The sequence below is a fragment of the Littorina saxatilis genome, linkage group LG4 (assembly GCF_037325665.1).
Source record: "Littorina saxatilis isolate snail1 linkage group LG4, US_GU_Lsax_2.0, whole genome shotgun sequence".
NCBI lineage: Eukaryota > Metazoa > Mollusca > Gastropoda > Littorinimorpha > Littorinidae > Littorina > Littorina saxatilis.
In genome coordinates this window covers 50,068,509-50,093,916 of record NC_090248.1, presented here as the reverse complement: position 1 = coordinate 50,093,916, position 25,408 = coordinate 50,068,509, and the positions used below count along the sequence as shown (strand labels likewise).

Here is a 25,408-nt window from a genome sequence, read left to right as displayed (position 1 = left end):
TTTACTATGGAACTTTACTTACCACATAAAGCGCAAAGATGGGGGTGGTAACTAGTTTGACTGCTGATGCAATCGCCAGCGGCTCGTGGCACTGGAGGGGTGATGACACGGTCAAGTGAGGCGGAGGGGGGGTAGCTGTCTAGCCGCAATGTGTCTGGCCCACAGAGATATAGAATATTCTATATCTCTGTGGTCTGGCCTTGACTGGTGGTAGTCCTGAGTCCTTCTCAAAGTGGGGGAGAGTGGGGGATGAGTGGGCAGTAGAGAAGGGACAGATTTTGAGATCGCCCGCAAGAGATATTTGTTCGCCGGCCGTTCCGATTGACTACGTTGCCTAACCACTTTAATAGATTTAAAAACAATTTTATCTTATTGGTCCCCGATTCCAAAAACATATAGATCAGGCATGGGAATTGAAAATTGTAAAAAAGGCGGAAAATGTATAACTGAAGACGCGAAGCGTCAAGTCGACAGCGCGAAGCGTCTAGCCTTACTTGGGGGGTCCGGGGGCATGCCCCCCCGGAAAAAAAATTCTCCAAAGAACCCAGATGGTGCAATCTGGTGTCATCTGAGCTCCAAGTTTGCCATTAAATTCTGTTTTTAGAATCAGAGTTTTTAGTACCAATTTTTGCTTTTTTGAAGAAAAAAAAATTATATACATATATATGTATTATACAGTGAAGTCCGGGTACAACGAATCTCAAGGGAGATAAATTTTAGTTCGTTATATCAGCAATTCGCTGTGGAGTTTTCAACCCTAAATGGTCTTAAGACAAGTTTTCCCACTCACCTTCAAATGATCGTCCCATCGATCTTTCCTTGGAGAGTACAATCTCTGCATGTTTTCAACAGCTTCATAATATAATCCATAGAGAGAGGCATAGTTCAAATGTTCACTTTACTGTCACAATTTTAGAAGTAAAATTTAAAAAGTCGTGTACATGTACATTCTGATCAATCTCCGATCAATCTCCGATTTCATGGTGTCCACCAGTTCTGGTGCATGTACTACCCTGGCCAAGTTTCCTCTCAAGACATCAAAGAGACCGCCCCATAGGTTAAACTCCCCATAGGTTAAACTCGGTCACTGACCCGGGTGCAGGAAGTGTTTCCTCTCTCATATGAAAGGGGAACCACCTCTCATAGCTAAAACTGAGTCAATGACCCCTAGAAAGAAGGTCAGTGTCTATAAACAAGGCCATCCAGCTATCACAATGGACCTGCCTTTGATCTCGCCTCACACACAGATCGTTGTAGCCTTGTGACTTTTAGAGACAAAGGTACACTGCGAATCCTATAGCGTGCCGCGAATCAACAGCGAGCTGTTTCACTCAAAGTTCAAGTAACTGAGGCGGGCGGTAGCAGTGCGTGAACAAAGTACGGACAGTTTTCGCGGGCTTTTGCGCAAAGGCAAAAGTAACCGGTGCTTTATTTGTTTGCCTCCCCCCTTTATTTTTTCGGCGGACACTTTTGCTTTTTCGGCGGAACAAAATAAAAATTCGGCGGAAATCCGCCGTTCGGCGGACAATTCCCATGCCTGATAGATATATGTTTGGATTAAAAACAAACTCAGTAAGCTAAAAAGAATAGATACAGAAAAGCGTGTGCTCAGCGCGACCACTACCGCACTATTCTGGCTTGTTGATTTCACTGGCTTTGCCACGAGCGTTGGACTGACGAAACTACGAGTATGCGGTCTTGGTGAAAAAAGCAGTGCGTTCAGTTTCATTCTGTGAGTTCGACAGCTTCACTAAATGTTATTTCGCCTTACGCGACTTGTTTTTCTTTATCATGTGCTTGGTATTTGTTATCTCTTTAGTTAACCGTGGCTTTTATAGACATTCTAAAAACAAATACAGAAAAATGTACAATTACGAGCCTGGGCGTTGTAATAATATATCTAAACTCACATTTTCTTCTGAATTGTTGTGTAAATAAAGAGCAAATTCTGTGTTTGCGTTTATTTCTTTTTTCAAGGGAAACATTTCGGAACTCACACACAAATACACACACACACATACACACTTTTCTTTTCTTTCTTTATTTGGTGTTTAACGTCGTTTTCAACCACGATGGTTATATCGCGACGGGGAAAGGGGGGAGATGGAATAGAGCAACTTGTCAATTGTTTCTTGTTCACAAAAGCACTAATCAAAAATTTGCTCCAGGGGCTTGCAACGTAGTACAATGTATTACCTTACTGGGAGAATGCAAGTTTCCAGTACAAAGGACTTAACATTTCTTACATACTGCTTGACTAAAATCTTTACAAAAATTGACTATAAAATTATTCTATACAAGAAACACTTAACAAGGGTAAAAAGAGAAACAGAATCCGTTAGTCGCCTCTTACGACATGCTGGGGAGCATCGGGTAAATTCTTCCCCCTAACCCGAGGGGGGTCACTCACACACAGTGTTTGCTATACATGTAGGTAACTGAAATAAATCTGCCATGCAATTTGCTGGGGCCTAGACACAGTGAGAAACACACACACACATAACACACACACACAGTCTTTGCTATGCATGTAACTGAAATAAATCGGCCATGCAATTTTCTGGGGCTTAGACACATTGAAAAACATACACACACAAAAACAAAAACAAAAACACACACACATTGAAGAATGATAAGACTTTTGCTGCATATACCCGGTAGGCAGGATGGTCACACACACTAATGCACTACTGGAAAACATACATTGCACTGTCCCTCCAATGACACCCTTTTTCCTTCACACACCATGGCAGAGAGAGAGAGTGAGTAAACGGAACAAGGTAAAACATTCTTGTTAGCCTTTTACTATTGTATGCCATCATCAGCTGTCAAGTCTGAACAAATACATGTTCATGTGTGCGCATTATTTTTAAATAGATGAAGAATTCCAAAATCAGTTCAACTCCAACCTATCTAGCAATCTTTTCTACTTCACACACACACACACATACACACACACACACACACACAAAAGCATACACGCATGCAACCACCCACACCCACATCTCTCAAAAAAATCACTGTGGTTATTAAGTCATGATACCTGTACAAAAAATGTTTCACAGAATGCTCAGTTTTGCAGGGAGTTTTACAGCTTTTGCAAACAATTGGAAAAATAAGTCACAAACATATCTAGGACATAACGCCATAAATAAAAGGCCAATTCAAGGTACAACTGTCACATAAATAATAAATAATACTTTGCAAAACTAAACACACACACACACATACGCACACACACATAATGAATTTTTTGTTTTTTAAACCTGAAGAAACAAGTCCATAAAAAAAGCACTGGGCGGTCACAACAAAAAGGGGAAAAAATGACTCAAGAGTATTCTCTCTAATTTGAGAGTACGCCTTAGCAATACCAAGGGAAGAAAGTAGTGTACAAGAGATTCTGAGAAGGGAGCAGATATTTGTGCGTGCGTGTGTGTGTGTGTGTGCACATGTGCATGTGTGTGTGGTATGAGAGAGTGGTTGTTACTGCAAATTATTCCCATGTACAGAAATGTCGCAGCTGTCATTCCTGAGACAATACACACAAAACAGGGACAAGTACAGACAATTTCTGACAGGCTACTTTCAGAATATTAAACTCTCAAAATAAAGATGACATGCATTCTTTGCCTTACACATTTTTCACAGAGAAAAAGCACATCATTACACATTCTACTACAGATTATAAATGCATGATTTATTACACAAAATCTCAGAGAAAGATAATCCCAACTACTATGCACAAACTTTCCATTAGCTAAACTATTAACAGGCATTGTATGCACACATTCCATCGACAAACAATTTTCTAACTGATGCAAGCGAAACAATAGTCATGTTGTCAATGTCAAAATTAATTTGTACAAAATGTAATGCCGACTTTTTTCTAAGGTACATGCAAAACGATACACATTTCACACAGGCATAAATGTACTGCTTTCATTCACCAGGAATGTGCTTATCTGTTGCATCAGAGATGTTGAATATATTTTTCATTGTGTTTTCATCATGCTGCACATAAATACTGATTAATGACACATTTTTCAATCATTCTTGTCATTTCTATCAAAAATAATTCTTTCTTAACAACTGATGTACATGTCATATCGCGATCGTTTCGACCCCCCGCCCCCTTCTCACAGTGTAAACCATTTCTGAGTTCTGGTGGGCCTCCTCAGCCTCACTAAAGCATGTGATTGTAGTGTCCTGTTTCAACCTGTTAAAATGGATGAAATCTTATGTAACCATGTGCAATCACACACTTCCTGTATACGTCAAAATATTCTTCATCAAATAGTTTTTCTTCATAATGTATTGTGACACCGACACATTTTTGTGAAAATCCAACACCTTTTAACGCAATCTTAGTAACAGGCATGATTTTCACGGAACAGACACATTTCTCACACCAATGATTTGTTCATGGCAGATTCACCCCCCCCCCCCCCCCCCGTGTTTTAAGCATCTCTTTGAGCACATAAAACCAGGCACTCTAAGTCAGTTCTTTCATACATCGTCACTGCCTCTCGACACGATGAAAACAAATACAGTCATCACTTTTGCAGTCTCTGATGTCATGGGTATCACCAGTTGCGAGCCAAGGCGTGTTCCGCTGCGAAGCCTCCGTTCTTGAAGATGGTGTCAGCTATCTGGCGGTAGTTGTCATCCATGTTTTTCGTGGGCCCTAGTGTTGAACAAAAAAAGGGGCGAGAGAGAAAAAGTGAGAGAGGAGAGCAAACATATTTGATAGAGAAACTGTCTGACCATGTCAGAATTTCTCTAATACCAAATAGTGTGTATCAAAATGTCCATTATTTCTGCTCAGAAATATGTTTTCTACTATCTGTTTCAAAGTTGTCATACCTCCACATAAAAGCGGATGTAAATCCAAACCATAAAAATCATGGTAGAGTTTTATTCAAACTAAATTCTTCTTTATTATTATAATTTAAAGACACATGCTGATATTAATAAAAATGATGACGTTGCTGTCTTTTATTTTTATCTGGTTTCCAGACCTGTTTACCCAAAACCCGAGGCAAAAGTACTTTCCCAAAAAGTTGAGTGTATTTTTCAAAAAGTTGGTGTACTTTGCAAGCAAAGCCATGTGGGCTATGGAAAATGTACGCGTGGGTGCAAACGTGTTTTTGTAAGAATAGCATGTCTTGTGAACACCTTCAGAATTTAACTCCTTCCAATACAACAGGGATAAAACAATTTTATTTACCTGTCAGTTTATAGCATTATAACCAGTGTCTTCCAAACAGATTGATAATGAAAAGATGAAGTTCGTGAAATAACATCTGCGGTTGACAGTGGCAAGTTCATTTTTACAATCATCTCAGAAAACATTGCTTCAGCACGGACTACAGCCTTTTCTTCTGGCAGGATTTGCTTTGCGGGAATGAACTTCATAATTCCTTGGCAGCTTTCAGCGGATTTCTTTGCAGCAACCTTGTCCGGGTGAGTTTTGGAACTGCAGTGTCGTTCGATGTCATATTTCCCAGCATGGGCAACAGAGAAATCTGATTTACAATACTTGCAGTGTGCATGACTTTTTCCCACAGTAGACTCCACAATTCTTGGCTCTTTCTTATATTTCTCCAAGAAAATCTGCTGCTTCTGCTGTTTAGATTTGGTACAGTCATCCGAAACTGGCACATTTGTTCGCTTCATTTTGCCACGATTGTCCAGACGATCGCACGTGCCAACAACTGAACAAGGTTTCCACAGCTGAAGACTCACTGTCATGGTTATCTCCCTTCGACCGAAACCGGTATCAGTTGTACCATCCCGTAATCAGCACACCAACACCGGAAAACGTATTCTAGACTTTTTCTTAGGCGTATTTTGTGCGTGTGTCGCGTATTTGCGTACCAATAATAATTTGGCGTACAAAATACGCCCAAATCGTACTGGTAAACAGGTCTGGGTATCTCTCTGCACATCTTTTAACAATTCTGAACGCTTTTGAGGCGATTGAAAAAGAAAAGGATATGAAACTTATATAAGAAACAAAATAAGAAAAACTTTAACAATTTACCAAATTCTAATAAAATCGGTTGGCAGAATCACAAGAGAACTGCAATAATGCTATCAGAAGAAAAGAATACTATACCTAATGCAATGTTTTTCAAGTTGTTTTCCACTCGCTGATACGCTTCCTGACAGAAGGTCCTTGCCAGCATCACCTGTGGTGAGAAGAAACAAAGTGTGTTCATCAAGAAACAAAAACAGACTCAAAATATTGTGAGAAATAAAAATTGACTAACAATAGTAAATGCAATAGTAAATGCATAAATAGCGAAGAAATTATAAGAATTATAAGAACTGACTCCTATTTGCTGATTCCATAATAACTTTCAGCTCCCGGTAAGAGTGACCCTTTGCCGCACATGTTTCTGATCAAAACAACCCTTATGTCAAATCACAAACACTTCTAAGAATACAGCGCGCGCGCCCATACACACACACACACACACACATGCATATGCACACACACACACACACACACATGCATATGCACACACACACACACACACACACACACTCAGACATGCATGCACACACAGAAACTTGACAAAAGTAACACACCTCATGGTCTACATTGCGCAGCCCAATGCAATAGGACCGTGAAGCACGACTGAGCACAGCGGTCATACCGTACAAGTCTATCACAATGTTGGCCAGTCTCTCCAGGTCCAGCTGCTGTTCTATCACATTCTGGAACGGAAAAAAGTCATAAAGTGACATTTTTTTTGGTAACAAAATTCCAGCAATGTTCTACTTGCTTGAGTAAAGGAACTAACAGGGAAAAAAAGTCATAAGGCCAACAAAACAAAAAAAGTCTGTTTACGGTATCCCGACCGACCCTATTTTTTCGCGCGACCCTAGACTTTTTTTTGGCATTTGGGAAAAAATAAATTAAAAAATTAAAAAAATAAAATAAAATAAAAAAAAAATTAAAAAAATCTTTGTTTTTTGGCAAAATAACTTAAAAATATGGGTTTTTTTGAGAGAAAAAAAAAATCCCGACCTACAACCCCTATTTTTTTTGCCTATGTTACCGTAAACAGACTATTTTTTTGTCGTTGGCCTAAAGAGACAACTCTTTGTGGCAAAATCCCGAACATTTTCTACTTGCCTGACGAAAATGACCAACAGAAAAAAGTCATAAAGAGAACATTCTTTGTCGAAGACTACAGAACATGATAATATTCGATCCAGTTTACATGTTTCAGCGCCATCGCGTATATATTACAATATAATCTGCAGATTGCTGTACTTACATTTCCGTAACGAGTGAGAATTCCTTCAACAGTCACTTGAAAGTTGGCAACCCCCTGTTCCAAATTTGCTGCCTCATTCTGCAAATACACAGTGAGTTTGATCAATCATAAACATTTCAATGCAAGCAATATAAAGGGATATTGCTCACATCTCTTTGAAAAATACCTGACAATAAGCTGCAATACAATGCCTGTTTTTCTTTTCATCAATTAAAGTCTCAACCTCAACTCAATATGAGTACAAATATCTAACAGAAAGAAATGAAAGCGACAGACACAACCAAGCACAACATAAATGACATTGGCAAGAGTTTATCCTTGTGCCCCGCTGCTAGCTGACCGAGTAGGGAAGTGAACGCAAATATGACATCAGAGGGGCCCAGTGGTCTAGTGGATAAGATATCGACCTCCTATGTGGAAGGTCGCGGGTGCTAATCGCATCCGCGCCTGGTGGGTTAAGGGTGGCAATTTTTCCGATCTCCCAGGTCAAATTACGTCCAGACCTGCTAGTGCCTTATCCCCCTTTGCGTGTACACACAAGCACAAGAACAAGTGCGCACGGAAAAGATCCTGTAATCCATGACGGAGTTCAGTGGGTTATAGAAACACAAAAGTACACAGCATGCTTCCCCCGAAAGCGGCGTATGGCTGCCTGAATGGCGGGGTAAAAAACGGTCATACATGTAAAAACCCACTCGTGCAAAAACATGAAGTGAAAGTGGGACTTTCAGCCCATGACCAAAGAAGAAGAACAACAAAAATAGCTAGCTGCCGTGCACTTTGGCATAACCAGTGCCAAAAGCAAAGCAAAGCCAAACTCACTTTGAGTGAAGGATGGAGATCTTCATGAAGATTGAGGTTTAAGCTGGGCCCAGTGGCGCGAGATTTGACTCGCGACCAGGCTGTGGAAAACACCAGTCCTGGGTTGTTCAGAGGGTTGCGTAGCTTTCTGAAACATCCAGATCAATTTGTCTCGTCAAATACTTCACAGCACCTTGGAATCAACAAGTTAAAACTATTTATGTTTTGATGATGTCACCGTGCAACACATCAAAGACAGTTGAAGAATATAACGCACACTCACACTGTGATTAAGTTGTCCCCAGTCTCACCTAATAAGTTGTTTGTTATTCTGACCATCTCATGAAAGAGCTTTTGGGTAAATAAATAGGCATTTCCTCTTCACATAGACTGACATTTTCACAAGTCAACTACAGCAAGTTTTTCCGTCTGCCCCAAAATACTGATGTTTCCAGCTTAACAGCAATGGCAGTGGTCAAGCGTACAGTGCAACCCCTCGTTTAAGACTGCCTAAAATCTAAGAAAATCCAATCTGAAAAGCCGGGAGGGGTCTTAAAATGGATGTAAATTTAGAGACGTTATAAACAGAAAGTCTCAAAAAGCAGTCTTAAAAGGGCGGGTACAGGGCAGTCTTAAACTCAGGGGTCTTACAGGATGGATTTCACTGCAGAGCTATACAATGGAAACCCCCTTTTACGACCTCCAAAATTCTGAGAAAATCAGGTCTTAAAAAGGGCAGAGTTTTAAGACCTCTAATAATCTGAGAAAATGAGAAAGGAGAGAGTATTAAAATGGAGGTCAATTTACACAGGTTATGAACAGAAAATCTGAAAAATCAAGGTCTAACAAGTCGCGTAAGGCGAAATTACTGCATTTAGTCAAGCTGTGGAACTCACAGAATGAAACTGAACGCACTGCATTTTTTCACAATGACCGTAGTCCGCCGCTTGTGCAAAACGGAGTGAAACTGACGAGCCTGTTTAGCGCGGTCGTGGTTTCGCTGTGCTGCATAGCACGCTTTTCTGTGCCTCTCTTTGTTTTAACTTTGTGAGCGTGTTTTTAATCCAAACATATCATATCTATATGTTTTTGGAATCAGGAACCGACAAGGAATAAGATAAAATTGTTTTTAAATCGATTTCGGAAATTTAATTTTGATCATAATTTTTATATTTTTAATTTTCAGAGCTTGTTTTTAATCCAAATATAACATATTTATATGTTTTTGGAATCAGGAAATGATGTAGAATAAGATGAACGTAAATTTGGATCGTTTTATATAAAAAAACATTATTACAATTTTCAGATTTTTAATGACCAAAGTCATTAATTAATTTTTAAGCCACCAAGCTGAAATGCAATACCGAAGTCCGGCCTTCGTCGAATTGCTTTACAAAAATTTCAATCAATTTCATTGAAAAATGAGGCCTCAACTTTTACAAAAAGCCGAATATGATGTCATCAAAGACATTTATCGAAAAAATGAAAAAAACGTCTGGGGATATCATACCCAGGAACTCTCATGTAAAATTTCATAAAGATCGGTCCAGTAGTTTACTCTGAATCGCTCTACACACACACACACACACACAGAAAGACACACATACACCACGACCCTCGTCTCGATTCCCCCCTCTATGTTAAAACATTTAGTCAAAACTTGACTAAATGTAAAAAAGGAGGAAATCTTAAATCGGAGGATCTTCAAAGGGGGCAAATTGTGTTGTATGTGGGTGAAACATGACCATCTTTGTGCACAAATCAACCAATCAATCAATCAATATGAGGCTTATATCGCGCGTATTCTGTGGGTACAGTTCTAAGCGCAGGGATTTTTTGTTTTTTGTTTTTTGTTGTTGTTGATGTTCTGTACAGATGGTCTTACCACTCTGTGAAAAGACTTCCCAACAGCTGCACACACACACACACACCACAGACTGCCCTGCACTCACTTGACCAGATCTTTGAGCTGCTTGCCAGCATGCTGCAAACCCTGCAGGGCCACAAACATACGCAGAATTTCGTTGGTGCCCTGTGATGAAACAAGAAACCAATTAGCAATTAAACATGGTTGAACCCACAGGCAGACAACTAACGTAAGGAGATCTACCTGTTTAAAAACAATGCATCACACAATGTTGTTCCCAGACTCATAGGAAAAAAAGTCAATTGGACCTAGATTGAAAAATTATGCAACACAATGGAACAGCCTTTTAAAAGTCCTCCAACAATCTGAGAAAAAAGTAGGTCTGAAAAAGGAGGGAGTCTTAAAATGGGGGTAATTTTACAGAGGTTATGAACAGAAAGTCTTAGAAAACAAGGTCTTAAAAAGGAGGGAGTCTTAAAATGGGGGTAATTTTACAGAGGTTATGAACAGAAAGTCTTAGAAAACAAGGTCTTAAAAAGGAGGGAGTCTTAAAATGGGGGTAATTTTACAGAGGTTATGAACAGAAAGTCTTAGAAAACAAGGTCTTAAAAAGGATGGAGTCTTAAAATGGGAGTAATTTTACAGAGGTTATGAACAGAAAGTCTTAGAAAACAAGGTTTTAAAAAGGAGGGAGTCTTAAAATGGGGGTAATTTTACAGAGGTTATGAACAGAAAGTCTTGGCCATTTAACTGTTGGAGGTCAAAAGGAGGGAGTCTTAAAATGGGGGTAATTTTACAGAGGTTATGAACAGAAAGTCTTAGAAAACAAGGTCTTAAAAAGGAGGGAGTCTTAAATTGGGGGGTCTTAAAAGGGGGGTTCCATTGTAGCTGTCTTTGCTACCAAAATTTGGTTTGGTCAAAACACTTCCTACATGTTGAAACTATCAGACAGACCAACTCATCAGATCTAAAACATACCGGCAAAATGACCAAAGACATAGAGGCTTGAGATCAACACTGATAACAATGATAGTCAACATTATTATGAATACAAAAGCTGTTAAGTTTCACGTACTGATAATGTTGTTCTTCTTCAGTTCTTTTCTCCACATGCTATATTTGTTCTTTAACACAACAACAAGGGCTCTGGGGAACCCAAACCCTGTGCTTTTTTGTCTCTTATAGGACCGTAGAAATACGGGAAACACTGAAACATGACGTTAAAGGGACGAGTTCGACAATAGTATTGGCCATTTAACTGTTGGAGGTCAGAGTTTACCTCAAAGATGAGCATGATTCTAGCATCACGGAGGTAGCGTTCGTAAGGGTATTCCTTCATGTAGCCCAGCCCTCCAAGGACCTGTAGACATTCGCTGACACACGTCCAGCACCCCTCAGAACTGAAAATCTGAAAGAAAAGACACCATTTTCTGTAAAGTTAGAGCGACCAAATTCCCCCGAAATCAGCCTACAGGGGTCTAAATGGTTGGATTAAAACGGTCATGCACGTAAAAGCCTACTACTGCAAAAAACACTAGTGTACATGGGAGTTTCAGCTCATGATCGAAGAAGAAGAAGAAGAAGAAGATACAAGGACATTTAATCTCAAGAATGTAGGCCCTGCACAGACTCAGTATATATTTCTACAATATGTGACATTAACACAAGCTGAGCTAAAGAACCGGAAAGTGAAGCTCCTGTCCATTGTTGGTTTTAATCTCAGGCTGTGCAGCAGAAGACCAAGTTACTTATGCGAAGTGGAGGACCTGGAAAGAACGTCCATGTTCGTGGCATCCTCCGGATTCCGAGCCTGACACAACCGTCGTACGAAGAAGAAGAAGAAGACTTATGCGAAGTGTAAAGACTGTACTGTAAGCTATGCAGACAAATTCAGTGAGTTCCACAAATTTCAAGATCTGTAGCAAGAACAGCCACATTTATGGTCAGGTGACTTGTCACAGAAGCATCAAAGCAGTCTTTGCAGCTGAAATTTAACACAGATGAACATTGACTTTCATCAACAATGATGAGCAGAATTCTGGCATAACACTGGTAGTACAAAAAGAGGACAAAAGTCGCTTGTTCCTTTAAATGATTGTTATTCTCTCAGGTGCCAGGAGATTGGTTCCGTATAACTCTCAATTACTCTACTGCTCATGTTGTATGCATTTAGATCGCTTATTTCCCTTTGTTTCTCATATCTTAAAATAGCGCTCTGCCTCATCTGTTTAAGATTTCAACAAATACCAGACAAATGGGTCACACACCTTGACCATGGCAGCTTCCACAGCACAGTCAGGCTCCTCATACATGTCAATGATGCCCGCCGTCAGGTAGGCCATGCTCTCCATGGCATATGCGGTCACCGCCATCTTGGCAAACTTCTCCTGTTGACAACAGTGTTTGCAAACTTCATGTGGTCTAAAATAATCTTTAGGCTCACTGCTTCATTTCATGAGCGTTACACAAAACCTTGGCCAGTTTCTCAGATAAATCTAATCACTTTTCAAATGCTGGCAATACTTGTCCTCAACTTTGCTTATACCACTTGTTCTAGGAATCACATTTCAGCTGTCGTTTCCACATAATACAAACACTAGATAACTCTCCCTAACAATAACATGAACAAAAATAAACATAAACACATGAACACATGCAAAACAAACAAACAAACACATACATACATGAGCTGACACCCAGGTTAATAAAACAAATGTTGAAGAAAATCCCCAAACACCACTTTCATAACCATTTAACACTTTCTACCCCACCTATGTTGACCAAAGTTTTTTTTAGCCAAGACCAGCTGCAGTACAGCTGGTCACTCAGAATTGTAGTAACTGTGTATTAACTGTGTATCAACACGCTGGAATGCAGGCGTTAGATGGACGTTACAGGAAGCGACTGAAGCTAACAGTCTGAGCGGATATATCCGAATCTGGTCAGATAGAGCCATATGAGTGGGTACGGATATATCCGTACCTGGGAGACAGTGAGTTAAACAATAAAGCATGTATGTCTCTTTCCATCCTCTAAATTGTTATGCCAAAAGTCCTATCCTTGTACACTGCGTTCTTCTCTTATGAGAATGCAGCCTGTCAAGATGTCTGAAACATTTAAATGTCTTCACAAAAACATTTATCTTACCTGAATCAAACCAAACTCAGACAGATGACGACCAAACTGAGTACGTGTGGTTGCGTGTTCAGCTGTCCAGCCTACAAACAGAATTAAAGAATGTTTAGTACAAGAATCTGAACAAACAAAAAAGAAGAGTACCAAAAACGTGCATGCATTATCATGAGAAAATAAGCAAACTTTCAAAAACCTAAATAATATATAAAAAATAAGACTAAAAATGGCTTTAACCAGCATTGAAAAGACTTTTCAACCTGCAGAGAATTCGTTTTATTCATATGGAAGCGAGTCCAATGACTTGGCTTTTTTTTTTGTGTGTATAAAAAAAATATAAGCTTGAAAAATGGTCTAAAAATGGTGAAATTACTGTGAATGATAATGCAGTCATTTTTTTTTCTTTAAGAGAATTCATCAAATTTGAGCAGCAATTTTAATATGTCAGCACATACCTATAAGTTTCTTCAGGATACCAGCTCCTGAACTTCCCATGCTGAAACGACCACTGTTCAAAATGTTCATGGCCAGCTGAAAAAGAAACCAATCCAATAAAAGTGTGCAATTTAAAAAATAAAAAATAAAAAGTTCAGATGCTTGTGAGAAATAAAATCCTTTTTAACTGCTGAAACTAAAAGTTAAGTCTGATATACATATCAGTGTGCAACACGGTAGACTTAATGCAAGGAAGGGGAAAACACTGTTCTGCTACTAAAGTCCCCCTCTTTAGAGCTAAGGGGCACAAACACAGGACCAGTAATTAGTAACGCCAAACTTTTGTTATGCCTCTTACCAGGCCCCATCCATCTGGAACCAACTCCCGCATTCACTCAGGCACTCCACATCTATGCAATCATTCAAAACCTCATTCAAAACACACCTCTTCCCTCACTAGTCCGTTAATGACCACCCATCCCCCTCTCCTGCTGGTCCTTGATCTGTCTCTTTCTTTCTCCTTCTTCTTCCCTTTCCAGCTCTATTCTTCTTCTCTCAACTAACTTTATGTATCCAATAATTTATTTATTTATTTACGACTGTTTTTCCGTCTAGAATGCATGTGCCTGTAGTTGGTATGAGTGAGTGCGTCGCGTTCTCGCTGTGCGCCTGTCTGTGAGTGTATGAGTCCGAGTGTCTTGGTCCTTGTCGATTTGTGTTTCGTATAATGTTCACTATGTATTTTATATTTTGTAAGCGCCTAGGGCTATATTTAGATTAGGCGCACAAATGTTCATAATAATAATAATAATAATGCCTTATTCTATGTTGCCTGAATCCTTCTTGTGTGTTTGTCCTTAGCCTGCATAAATACTTACTGTGATCTGAAGACAAATAAAATTTCATTTGATATAAAACCGCACAAAAAGGATTGGGAACAGAAAGAATACCCGCATGATGAGTCAAAGTATACAGTGGTACTCCCGACGAACGACCCCCCCATCAGAGACCCTCTCCCTTCTCAGACCTCATTCTTGCTGACGGATTAGTTTTGCTATATAAATCACCCCCCATGGCCGACTCCCCCCAGAACCCGATTTGCGACCGACTAGTTGTTACAATTTGCGACCTTGTAACGACATTTTCAAATCAAAACCTAACAAAAAATCGTAACGTTTTGCTTGAATCTCTGAAAAAAGATCGCAAAAATCACTCGGCCGGAAATATAACAGACGACGCGTTTAGGTCTCGATTGCGCATGTCCGGCGTTCACAATTTTACGATCCCAACATGCCCTTTTCTTTGTCCACTTCCTTTCGAAAAATCAACAAACACACGCGCGCGCGAGCATCAACGATCTTCTTCTTCGACCATGGCTTCGAACTCTCCTTCAACTTCAAACGCTCAATCGCGCGGAAAGAAGAGGAAAATTTTGACTCTGGAACAGAGGATGGAAGTGGTGAAACGGAGCCGTAAGGGCGAAACGGCAATTTCGATCGCGCGGTCGTTTGAGGTAGGAAAAACTCAGATTCAATCGATCGTCAGCGACCAAGAAAACGTGGTCAATCGATGAAATCTTTCTTCAAACCAGTGTAAAATGTGACAGGTGTATAGTCCTCTTCCAAATACTGACACCCATATGAACATAAACTCTTTTGACTCCCAAATATTTTTTTTAAATACATGTAGAGGATACAATTAAAGTAAAAAAAAAATTAAAAAAAATACATACCTCTTGCTTTTTATTGAATTAGATTATCAAATTAATTCACCAAACCACAACTGTAATTATGCCACAACTTCGACGGACCCTGAAGGTATTTCTCTCTTTCTCTCTGTCACTGATTTTTTCTCTCTCACTGTCTTTTTCTGACCTGACCTCACCCCCCATGTAAGACCCCCCCCCTTTTAAGACCTAAATTTGTCAGATTTTTGGAGGTCTTACATGGGGAGTACCACTGTATATGGAACACAAAAGAGGTGTGACCTCTGTATTAATGACTACCCAGTGAATAAACAGATTATCATGCAGACAAATACAACTGAAGTGTTACCTTGAAGCCACTTCCGACTTCCCCAAGAACATTCTCCATTGGAACTGGTGTGTTTTCGAAGTGAACCTCAACAGCTGCAAAAACAAACAAAGCAAAAAATATCATCTATCATACTGACATACGGGCGGGGATGTAGCTCAGTCGGTAGCGCGCTGGATTTTTATCCAGTTGGCCGCTGTCAGCATGAGTTCGTCCCCACGTTCGGCGAGAGATTTATTTCTCAGAGTCAACTTTGTGTGCAGACTCTCCTCGGTGTCCGAACACCCCTGTGTGAACACGCAAGCACAAGACCAAGTGCGCACGAAAAAGATCCTGTAATCCATGTCAGAGTTCGGTGGGTTATAGAAACACGAAAATACCCAGCATGCTTCCTCCGAAAACGGCGTATGGCTGCCTAAATGGCGGGGTAAAAAACGGTCATACACGTAAAATTCCACTCGTGCAAAAAACACGAGTGTACGTGGGAGTTTCAGCCCACAAACGCAGAAGAAGAAGAAGAATACTGACATACACCAAATTACTGAACTGCGTTAGTAAGCCTGTACAAAGAGACCTCTACAGCTGAACATATTTTAAGATTTTCTTGATTGTACCACTGACAAATCACTTTCTGAAGGAATAAAATCATCAACATAAAATGAAAAACTTTGTATACTTCAACAATTATGTCATATGTGACCCTCCACCACGAAATGAGTCGCATGTCACCTCGCGCAGTTCTACGCTAGGCTTAATATAAGTCCGGGGAGTGTCTGGTAACAGTGTGAGGGTCACCTTAGTCACAGGCTTATAACTCAAAAAGTGTTCGCTCTTTTCTAAAAACGGGTTTCACCACTGGATAGAGCATAAAACACTCTTTACAAAAATGTAAAAATATGAAAATCATGCAAAGGTGACATGCGACTCATTCCGTGGTGGAGGGTCACATATATATATATATACGACTAGTGTCTGTGTGTGTGTGTGTCTGTGTGTCTGTGTGTCTGTGTGTCTGTGCGCGATGCGCGGCCAAGGTTCTCGATGGATCTGTTTCAAATTTGGTGATCATATTCAGGTACACCCTGGACACAACCTGGTCGATGAGATATTTCAACACGTGCTCTCAGCGCGCTGCGCGGAACCGATTTTGGTTCCACCTCAGCTATTTTGGTTCCACCTCAGCTTACCCGGGCCCCCATACCGACACACCATAGCCGCTACACCACATCACAACGCCAAAGTTCTCGGTGGTTCTTTTTCAAATTTGGACACCGTATTCAGCTACACCCCGGACACAATATCATCGATGAGATATTTCAACACGTGCTCTCAGCGCGCAGCGCTAAACTCATGTTCGTTTTTGTGTTCATTTCACCATTATAAGTAACTCTTCCTTATCTTCTCCAGTGTTTGGCGTTTATCTCCCTTCCTTCGTGTGGCTTTCCCGTTCAGTTGTAAGTTACTATTTATTTTTAGAATGTCACTGCGCTGTCCACTGCGCTGTCCACAACGCTTCCCTTGCACCCGTAAGTTGTTCTTACTGTCAAAGTGAAAAGGTCGAATCAATTTATAGCCACGCGAAAAATACACTCTCACCTATCTCTATATATTTATAGATACAGATATGCATATATATATACGGCTTCTCTGTGTGTGTGTGTGTTTGTGTGTGTGTGTAGGCAAAAACCTATGTATTATAGAGTTCTGTTTGTGATGGGGTCTAGCGGCTTTTGTCTGTCTGTATGTTCTGGCATGTGAGAAGCCACAGCAGATAATATAGGGCTAAGAAATAAGCTCTAAAATTCTCAATCCCGTTTGACAGGACTTCGCCTGCAGAGGTGATTGTGATGAACCGCCACGCTGTCTGTCTCTGTCTCGCGATTCACCCCGGCGAAGCCGGGTATTCCTCTAGTAATTATATATACTTCTTGGATTTACATGTGCAACAACAACAAATTCAAGAAAGAATAAAAGCCACGTACATTGGATATCTCTGAAACCTGATACAGTGGAAACTCCCTTTTAACCCCTTCACTGCCCACCCCGTATGTAATACGTGGTCATTTTCGGTTTGTCCTACGCCCATAACCGTATCTCATACGTGGGATTTGTGTCAACAACATTTCAGGACATTTCTGAAAACTAAATGGGAGGTAACCACTGTCCAAGTACTTGTAGGGGTTCTAAACACATTTCTTTCCCATAGACCGTACGGATAATGCTGTTATACTGTGGCAGTGAAGGGGTTAATACCCTTTTCAGATTTTTGAAGGTCTTAATAGAGGTGTTCCAGTGTAGATGCAATAATGAAACAACAATGTCAGCAATAAACAAACAAAAACACACACACACAAAACACTAGTTTAAGCACATGAAACAAGCAAAATTGGACAAAGAAACTGACTGTTTGAACCACGAATGCCAAGCTTGTCTTCTGGCTTGCCGTTGGTGACACCACCAAATGCCCTCTCCACGATGAAGGCTGTCACTTTGTCTTTCTTCTCTCCCTGAAACACCAAAGCTTTGAATAAGGCTAAGAGAGAGAGAAAAAAAACCACTGCTTCCGATTTCCCGATCAACTATTTTTTCCTCCCAACCCTAGAACTTGTTCAGAGCCGTTCATAACAAAAATATTAACGTAAAATGACATATAGCTTGAATTTGCAAAGAGATTTATTCTTCTCCAACATCATGCCTGCGCAATTTTCAGCAAATAAAAATCCACAGGTGCCTGTGTAAATGAAAAGTTTAACGTCAATTAAAACATTTAAAAATAAAAAAAAATGTTTAAAAAGGAATCAATAGTCTACCAACCCTTATTTTTTGTTAGGCATTGTCATTGGAAACAAACATATTATTTTTGGCCTTGCACCAGGCATACATTCACTACTAAGTACAGAGGATTCATAAAGACAAGACTCAAGAAAGCATACATGTCAGTTTTGATAAAAAAAATTTTTACTGCCCAGAGTATAGCTAGGAACTTGCTTTACAGTAAAACAATTTAAAAAGCTTACACTCATTCACACTGAAACACAGACAAGCTTAAACAGTTGCAAAGAGTCAAGGCAATAAATTAAAAGACAAATGTTGAAAAGTAAAACACAATCCAAAAAAAAAAGCTAACATTTCAAATTCCAGAAGAAGAAAAATGTAAAACATTCCAGTACCTTACCATTCTTGTTTTCTGATTACGAATTTGATAGAAAAGAACTAATCCTGTGAAGCCACTATAAGGGTAATAAGGGTAGTCAGTACCCAATATTCAGTGTTTATTTTAAGAAGCAAGAGGACAGGTATCAGAGAAGGAAGACATTAAAGGAGACATTTCCAATAAATTCTTGCAGAGATAGAAAACAGCAACAGGAACTGAAAATACACTAACACTTAACTGGCATACATGATCAAACACCCACGCATAATTATACACATACACAAGCCTATCATCTTACAAGCTTTTAACACTCCTCATAACTTAGGTTTAATGATGCACTTGTTGAATAAAAATACTTACATTAACTTCAACCTGTGTTTTGGCAAAGACAGTGAAGATATCAGCTATGCCTCCGTTAGAAATCCAGATCTTGCCTCCATTGAGCAAAAACGTTTTACCATCCTCTGAAAGTGTCGCCCTAGTTTGTATGGAGGCAGCATCACTACCACTGCAAGAACAATGCTCATATTTAGACAACCATGTCTGCGTTTTGATGATAAAAGCAAGAATACAAAATAGTTACAGCATTGACATTAACTCATTAACAGACTCAAATTACCACCCTCTCCTTCTATGCCATTTGTATGCAGAAGCATTTGTCATCCTTTGCACCTATTGTTTTTGAGCTTCTTAGATGATGCAGCTCAGAGCATAGCTCAATTCAGCTGATATCTAAAAATCCTTTCAAGCTTTAACCATCTTCTTGGGCACACCATTATTCGAAACAACTGTACCTTTATGTATAAGCAAAGGTCCAATATTTGCAATCATGTTTCCACACATGCATGAGGGAAAAACTAGCAGTAGTATCTACAATGTTTTTCCTGTCAAAGGAAACTGGATGTCTACACAGGAAACCCCTACCCCAAGTATAAATACCGTATTTGACAGATTACAAGACGCACCGTTTTATAAGCCGCACCCCCGACTTTTAACCAAAAAATTGGGACGAGCCACGTATAGGCCGCGTCACTATATTAGCCGCCGTCGAAAAAAATATAATCAGATCGTGTCAATCAATCAAAACAACCAGGCAAACGAAAGTACGGTATTTGGCGAAATCGGCTCCGAGAATAAACAAGTGAAACAAAGAAGAAAAGTGAAAAAGTTTGAAGAAAAATATCACACACACAATTTGTAACCAACACACACATGTAGTCCCGCCCGGAATAAGCTTTTTTTGGGATGATTTACGACTTTTGCGCACATTTCGAGCAGACGAAAACACAACATGGCGGCTCTCGCTCCTCCAACTATCGTGAGACACAAAAAAACCAAAATCTCAAGCGCGCGAGATCCTGATACATCCGGTGTTTCTCTGTACGCTATCTTGTCACGACGACTTGTTGACAAACGAAGATTTGCGAAAGAAAGAGAAAAGCGCCGAGTCTTGAGTAGAGAGCTAATAAAGTACCGGTAATCGCTAATCGAGCGAAATGAAAATCCGCGGCGACTTCCATTAGGTGAATGCTATTCAAGTTTAGGTAACGTTTTAGCCGCATCTTTTTATAAGCCGCAATGCGGGGTTTTTTAAAAAAAAAGTCGCGGCTTGTAGTCCGTCAAATACAGTAAGGCCAAAAGCAGAAAAACTCAATGATCCTCATTCAACGACCTACCAAGCCTAACTTTTTGGCTTGTCACTGTAAACTAAAAAAATATTTTCTGCCTAAAGAAATTTCGCTGGGGACAAACCTGCTAGGTTCTGTGAGGCAGAAGGCCGCCACATACTCTCCTGTAGCCAACTTGGGAAGGTACTTTTCCTTTTGTTCTTTATTGCCAGCAAGCAGAATACCCTGGGGAACAAAAATACTCTTGTAAATGAACACACACTTCACAACTTTAGTTAGACACTTCACAGCAACCTTGAAAGGCTTCAAACCTTTTCCCACACATTTTCATCGAATATCTTTAAGATCACACACAAACAGACACCGCCTCCCTCCCCCGTCTCTTGTAACTGTAAGGGTTATTAGGCCGCAATAATGAGGAAAAGCACATAAAGCATATTACAATAGAAAACCTTTTCGGAATATGAGCAACACTTGCAAGATATTCTCAAGACATGCTATTCCTTATGCTTCGAAAGTCACAAGGACTTTGTACATCGAGCTTGGCAGCTCTTGCGAGATAGCGCAACCAAATGCTTTGCTGTGCTTTGAAGTTTGCGAGAGCCTGAGAATCGAGAATACAGTGGAACCCCCTTTTAAGACCTCGAAAAGTCTGAGAAAATCGGGTCTTTCTTTCTTTCTTTATTTGGTGTTTAACATCGTTTTCAACCGTTCAAGGTTATATCGCGACAGGAAAAGGGGGGAGATGGGATAGAGCCACTTGTTAATTGTTTCTTGTTCACAAAAGCACCAATCAAACAAGAAGAGCAAAAGCTCGATCGAGTCACTTTCGCAGTTCTGAATATTATATGAGGCATCAGATGGACAGGAAGAAATTGCTATTCACAACACAATGAGTCACGTTCACATAAAATTTGAGCCCGGTCACTTTTATAGTTTCCGAGAAAAGCCCAACGTTAAGTTGTGTGTTGCCGAACAGAAAAGGCTAGTTATCTCCCTTGTTTTTCTGATAACGTTCGTAAAAGGCTACAGATGTAAATACTTTGATGTAAAGAATAATCCTACAAAGTTTCAATCACATCCGATGAACTTTGTCAAAGATATAAAATGTCTAATTTTTCCTTTGACGCTGACCTGTGACCTTGAAAAAGGTCAAAGGTCAACGAAACCATCGTTTAAGTGTAGAGGTCATTGGAGGTCACGACTAAACAAAATATGAGCCCGATCGCTTTGATAGTTTCCGAGAAAAGTCCAACGTTAAGGTGGTGTCTACGGACGGCCGGCCGGACGGCCGGCCGGACAGACTAACACTGACCGATTACATAGAGTCACTTTTTCTCAAGTGACTCAAAAATTGCTCCAGGGGCTTGCAACGTAGTACAATAGATGACCTTACTGGGAGAATGCAAGTTTCCAGTACAAAGGACTTAACATTTCTTACATACTGCTTGACTAAAATCTTTACAAACATTGACTATATTCTATACAAGAAACACTTAACAAGGGTAAAAGGAGAAACAGAATCCGTTAGTCGCCTCTTACGACATGCTGGGGAGCATCGGGTAAATTCTTCCCCCTAACCCGCGGGGGGAAATCGGATCTTTCAATGGAGGTAATTTTACAGAGGTTATCAACAGAAAGTCTGAGAAAGCAATGTCTTGAAAAGGAGGGAGTCTTAAATTAATGCGGGGGTCTTAAAAGGGGGTATCCACTGTACTGATACTGGCGATAGGGTCTTTCCAAGTGCAAAAAGTAAAAATGTTCAATGCGAACCTTAAGACCAATGGCCTGATGAGCAGCCAGTGTTACGGCAATGGAACCATCAAGGGCGGTGACTTCAGAAATTCTGGCATACTTAGTGGCATTCAGTCCTAGACCACCTGTAAACAACAAACACAATTCAAACATTTTGAACAGATTTAACGGATCATCGATCAGCTCTAAAATTACAAAAATGGTACGATAGCAGTTTGTAAAAATATTTTTAGCTCCCTTTTCAATCACAAATACAAGTGTGAGTCTAATCAGCTTACTCTCAAGTGTGAGTGTGAGTGTGTGTGTGTGTGTGTGTGTGCATGGTGTGTGTGCGTGTGTGCATGGTGTTTGTGTGTGTGTGTGCATGGTGTGTGTGTGTGTGTGTGTGTGTGTGTATGTTCCTTGAAGTTGAACTTCACTCATCTTATCCTTCAGTTCTAACACATGTACAACATCAACAGCAATTTAAAATCCATTGGACTCTTAACATTAGACATTCGATCACAAGACCTTTACTATCTAAGAGTAAGACATTAGTTCTTCACTCACTTCTGACTCCATTAATCTACAATCATACAGACACACTCCTACTGAAACAACTTAGCAATAGCACACACAAATCAACAGATTTATCTGAAATCTCTCTGATGCTATTAAGAAACTGTTGTTGTGAAAGTCCCATGTCTTTGAAACATACCATACTCTTGTGGAATCTGTTGCCCAAAAAGTCCCAGCTCTTTCAGTCCCTGTAGAGTTTCCTCCGGGATTTTGGCCTCCACGTCAATGGCTCTAGAATCCACTGAAACAAAGCGCCCAACAAATTAACAATCTGGTGTTAAACCCTTGCCTTTTTAATGCGAAAGAGGTATTTACTTACAAATATACATGTATACATTGAAACGTCGGAATCAAATGGTTTTCTTTATCATTTGAGGCCAAACTTGCCCCAAAAGACCTCACAAATCCTTTTCTCAGTTTAATTCACCTGTTGTTTATTAATCATCCCATTTCCACCCATTTCTCCAAAATCAAAGAGCCCTAAAAGAGGGCTGTTAGATAAAATCGGAAAAAGGGAAAAAAAGATGACACGGTCAAAGTGTCAGTAGGTCGTCTCCATTTTTCCATACAGTTGAATATGGGCAAGAAACCATGCAAGCTCTACCCCCTGGATGGCAGAGAAGATAAACAATAAACAGTATAAAATATTATGAAATATTTTGAAAGAAAAGGGTTGAAGTTATCACTTGTTCTTGTTATCAGAATGTGTATTGATTATCAGTTTTAGAACGTGTCCATAAGCAGTCTGCTTGTTAACGTTCTTAATGTTGTTCATGTTTATAGCGTGTATACAAGAAATTAATAAAAACACGCTTAAACCAAGATAAACAATCCTTGTAAAGTCTGCAAAATCAGTTGTTTTTTTCATTTTTTAATTAATATTTTTAAAGGAGGGTAAAATAAAGTTGTAGGGTCAGGAGGAAAAAAAAGGGTTGGTAGGGGTTTTTAGACACATTGAATGTTTTTTTATTTTTTTATTTTGGTCTAATGCTGCAGCTGCAAGTCACAACATTTTGTTTCCACAAATTTACACTACAGATTTCTGCATACATGATTACATCTTAATTATTATGCATTACCAGATTCTGTAAAGAAGCGCTCCAGGGGTTCCACCATGGCATTCAGTTCATCATGCTCTTCCTTGTCACTGATCTCTGGGTACACCAACATCTCCTGCACAAATAATTACACCACAAATACACCTGTTAGAGCTGTTAGTGCAGAATCAATACGGTAATTTTACTTCAAATTTTTTTTTTCTTCACAATTTTTTTTATTCAGAAAAGGTTACATGCATGCATTCAGGTTCACAGTATGGGAAAGGCAATTCAGAATATTATGACATTGACAAAAACACCTTATGTATACAATGGCAGAAAATAAAGTGTGTTTTTTTTAATATAAAAGCAGGAAAGTGTGTGCAGTTATTCTTGTATCAGCTCTGTGTACGCAGCCCACTTATGAATGTATTTGTCATAACTCATTGTAATCTGATGTACTTGTTTGTCTATTTTGTGTACATATGCAAGTTCTCTGAGGTACATGTTGAGAGTTGGTTGGACTTTAGCAAGTCTACACTTATAAACAAAAAACTTGGCAATTAATAATATGTGTGAAAAACCTTCATCGACTTTTGTCTTATTGTCATTGCCAAACAGTACAAGAGTAGGGTTCAAAGCAAGTCGGGTACAATTTGCACATTTCTCCCTTTGGCAATTGATAAATGCATTCCAAAAAGTCTGCACGCACTCGCATTCCCAGAGATAATGAAATATTGTGTCTCTCTTTTGTTTACAAAAATTACACTCATCACTAGCAGTCACACCCATGCTTTTCAAAATACCATTATTTTACTTCAAATTTACTGCTATAGGCCTAACTAATAAGTGTAAGATAGACTACTGAAACCCCTTTTTAGTTTTAACATAATTAAATATGCCTGTCAGTGTAAAACTAAAGAAGTCTGATAGTGATACAAACCTATAGATGCAACTGCAAGTACTTACTTTGAAAAAAACAAAGTTTTTAATTAAAAATGTAGACCCTACTGTCAAGTGTCACCAGCATGACAAGGTTGACATAATCCTTAATTTATACCGAGATGATCAGATCGGTTTGGGAATTCAGTCAAAGCAAAGTATTGGAGAAATTACGGGTGTACTGTTCATCATGGTCTGTATCCTAGTACTCCTTGTCCTAAGAAAATGTATGTTCTTCATCCTTAGAAAGGAATTTCTACAATGAATAATCTTGGAAACCAACATAAAAAAAGAACCCCGAGAGCCAGTACTGTAACTATCTGATTTGCTACCTTATCAAATGTTCCAAGAAAGAGATTCTTTGCGAAAGGTACGTTGGTACGCGGCTTCTTTGCGGAAGCAGTGACAGGCACTTGGTTGTCGTCAGCGGTCTGACTTTTCGTCGGCAGACTTTGGCTCGCCGATGGAGAAGCAGTTGACCGTAATCTGGTGACTGTGCCATTCTGTGAACAGCCAGAATTCCTTGCTAGCTGTAGAAGCTGACGAGTGAGCTGATGCCTGGAATACATGGCTAACAACGAAACGCTCCCGACTTGTTGACACCGAGTCAGCGTGTTGTGTAAGGAGGTGGCGGGGAGCAAAGTCCGTGATCTTTGCGAATAGAAACCAAAAATTGTCATACAAGGGAGCATAGATGGCACCTTTTCATAGCTAATATTCTTATGTTTATGTTTCTTTAACATGTAACTAATTTTTCTGTGATTTAATAAGATATAC

At 39.7% G+C, this 25,408-nt stretch overlaps 1 protein-coding gene across 1 annotated transcript; it reads right to left on the bottom strand.

Moving 5' to 3' along the window:
* Positions 1-2,784: 2,784 nt before the first annotated feature.
* On the bottom strand, positions 2,785-25,282 carry LOC138964999 (complex I assembly factor ACAD9, mitochondrial-like). Its single transcript, XM_070337121.1, has 18 exons — positions 24,964-25,282; positions 23,732-23,825; positions 22,792-22,893; positions 22,113-22,219; positions 20,464-20,564; positions 19,072-19,219; positions 17,962-18,064; positions 15,579-15,652; positions 13,545-13,620; positions 13,105-13,175; positions 12,225-12,344; positions 11,237-11,365; positions 10,043-10,122; positions 8,112-8,238; positions 7,290-7,367; positions 6,595-6,723; positions 6,119-6,191; positions 2,785-4,684 (listed from the first exon to the last, which is right to left on the bottom strand). Exons 1-18 carry the CDS (start codon positions 25,198-25,200, stop codon positions 4,584-4,586), a joined length of 1,950 nt encoding a protein of 649 aa, XP_070193222.1. The 5' UTR covers positions 25,201-25,282; the 3' UTR covers positions 2,785-4,583.
* Positions 25,283-25,408: the final 126 nt, after the last annotated feature.

Coding starts and splice junctions, on each gene's coding strand:
- LOC138964999 (XM_070337121.1), bottom strand. CDS start 25,200: ATGTATTCCAGGCATCAGCTCACTCGTCAGCTTCTACAGCTAGCAAGG. Junction 19,220..20,463: donor TGCCTCACAGAACCTAGCAG/GTTTGTCCCCAG, acceptor TTGTTCTTGCAG/TGGTAGTGATGCTGCCTCCA. Junction 13,621..15,578: donor AAGTCGGAAGTGGCTTCAAG/GTAACACTTCAG, acceptor TTTCTTTTTCAG/CTGGCCATGAACATTTTGAA.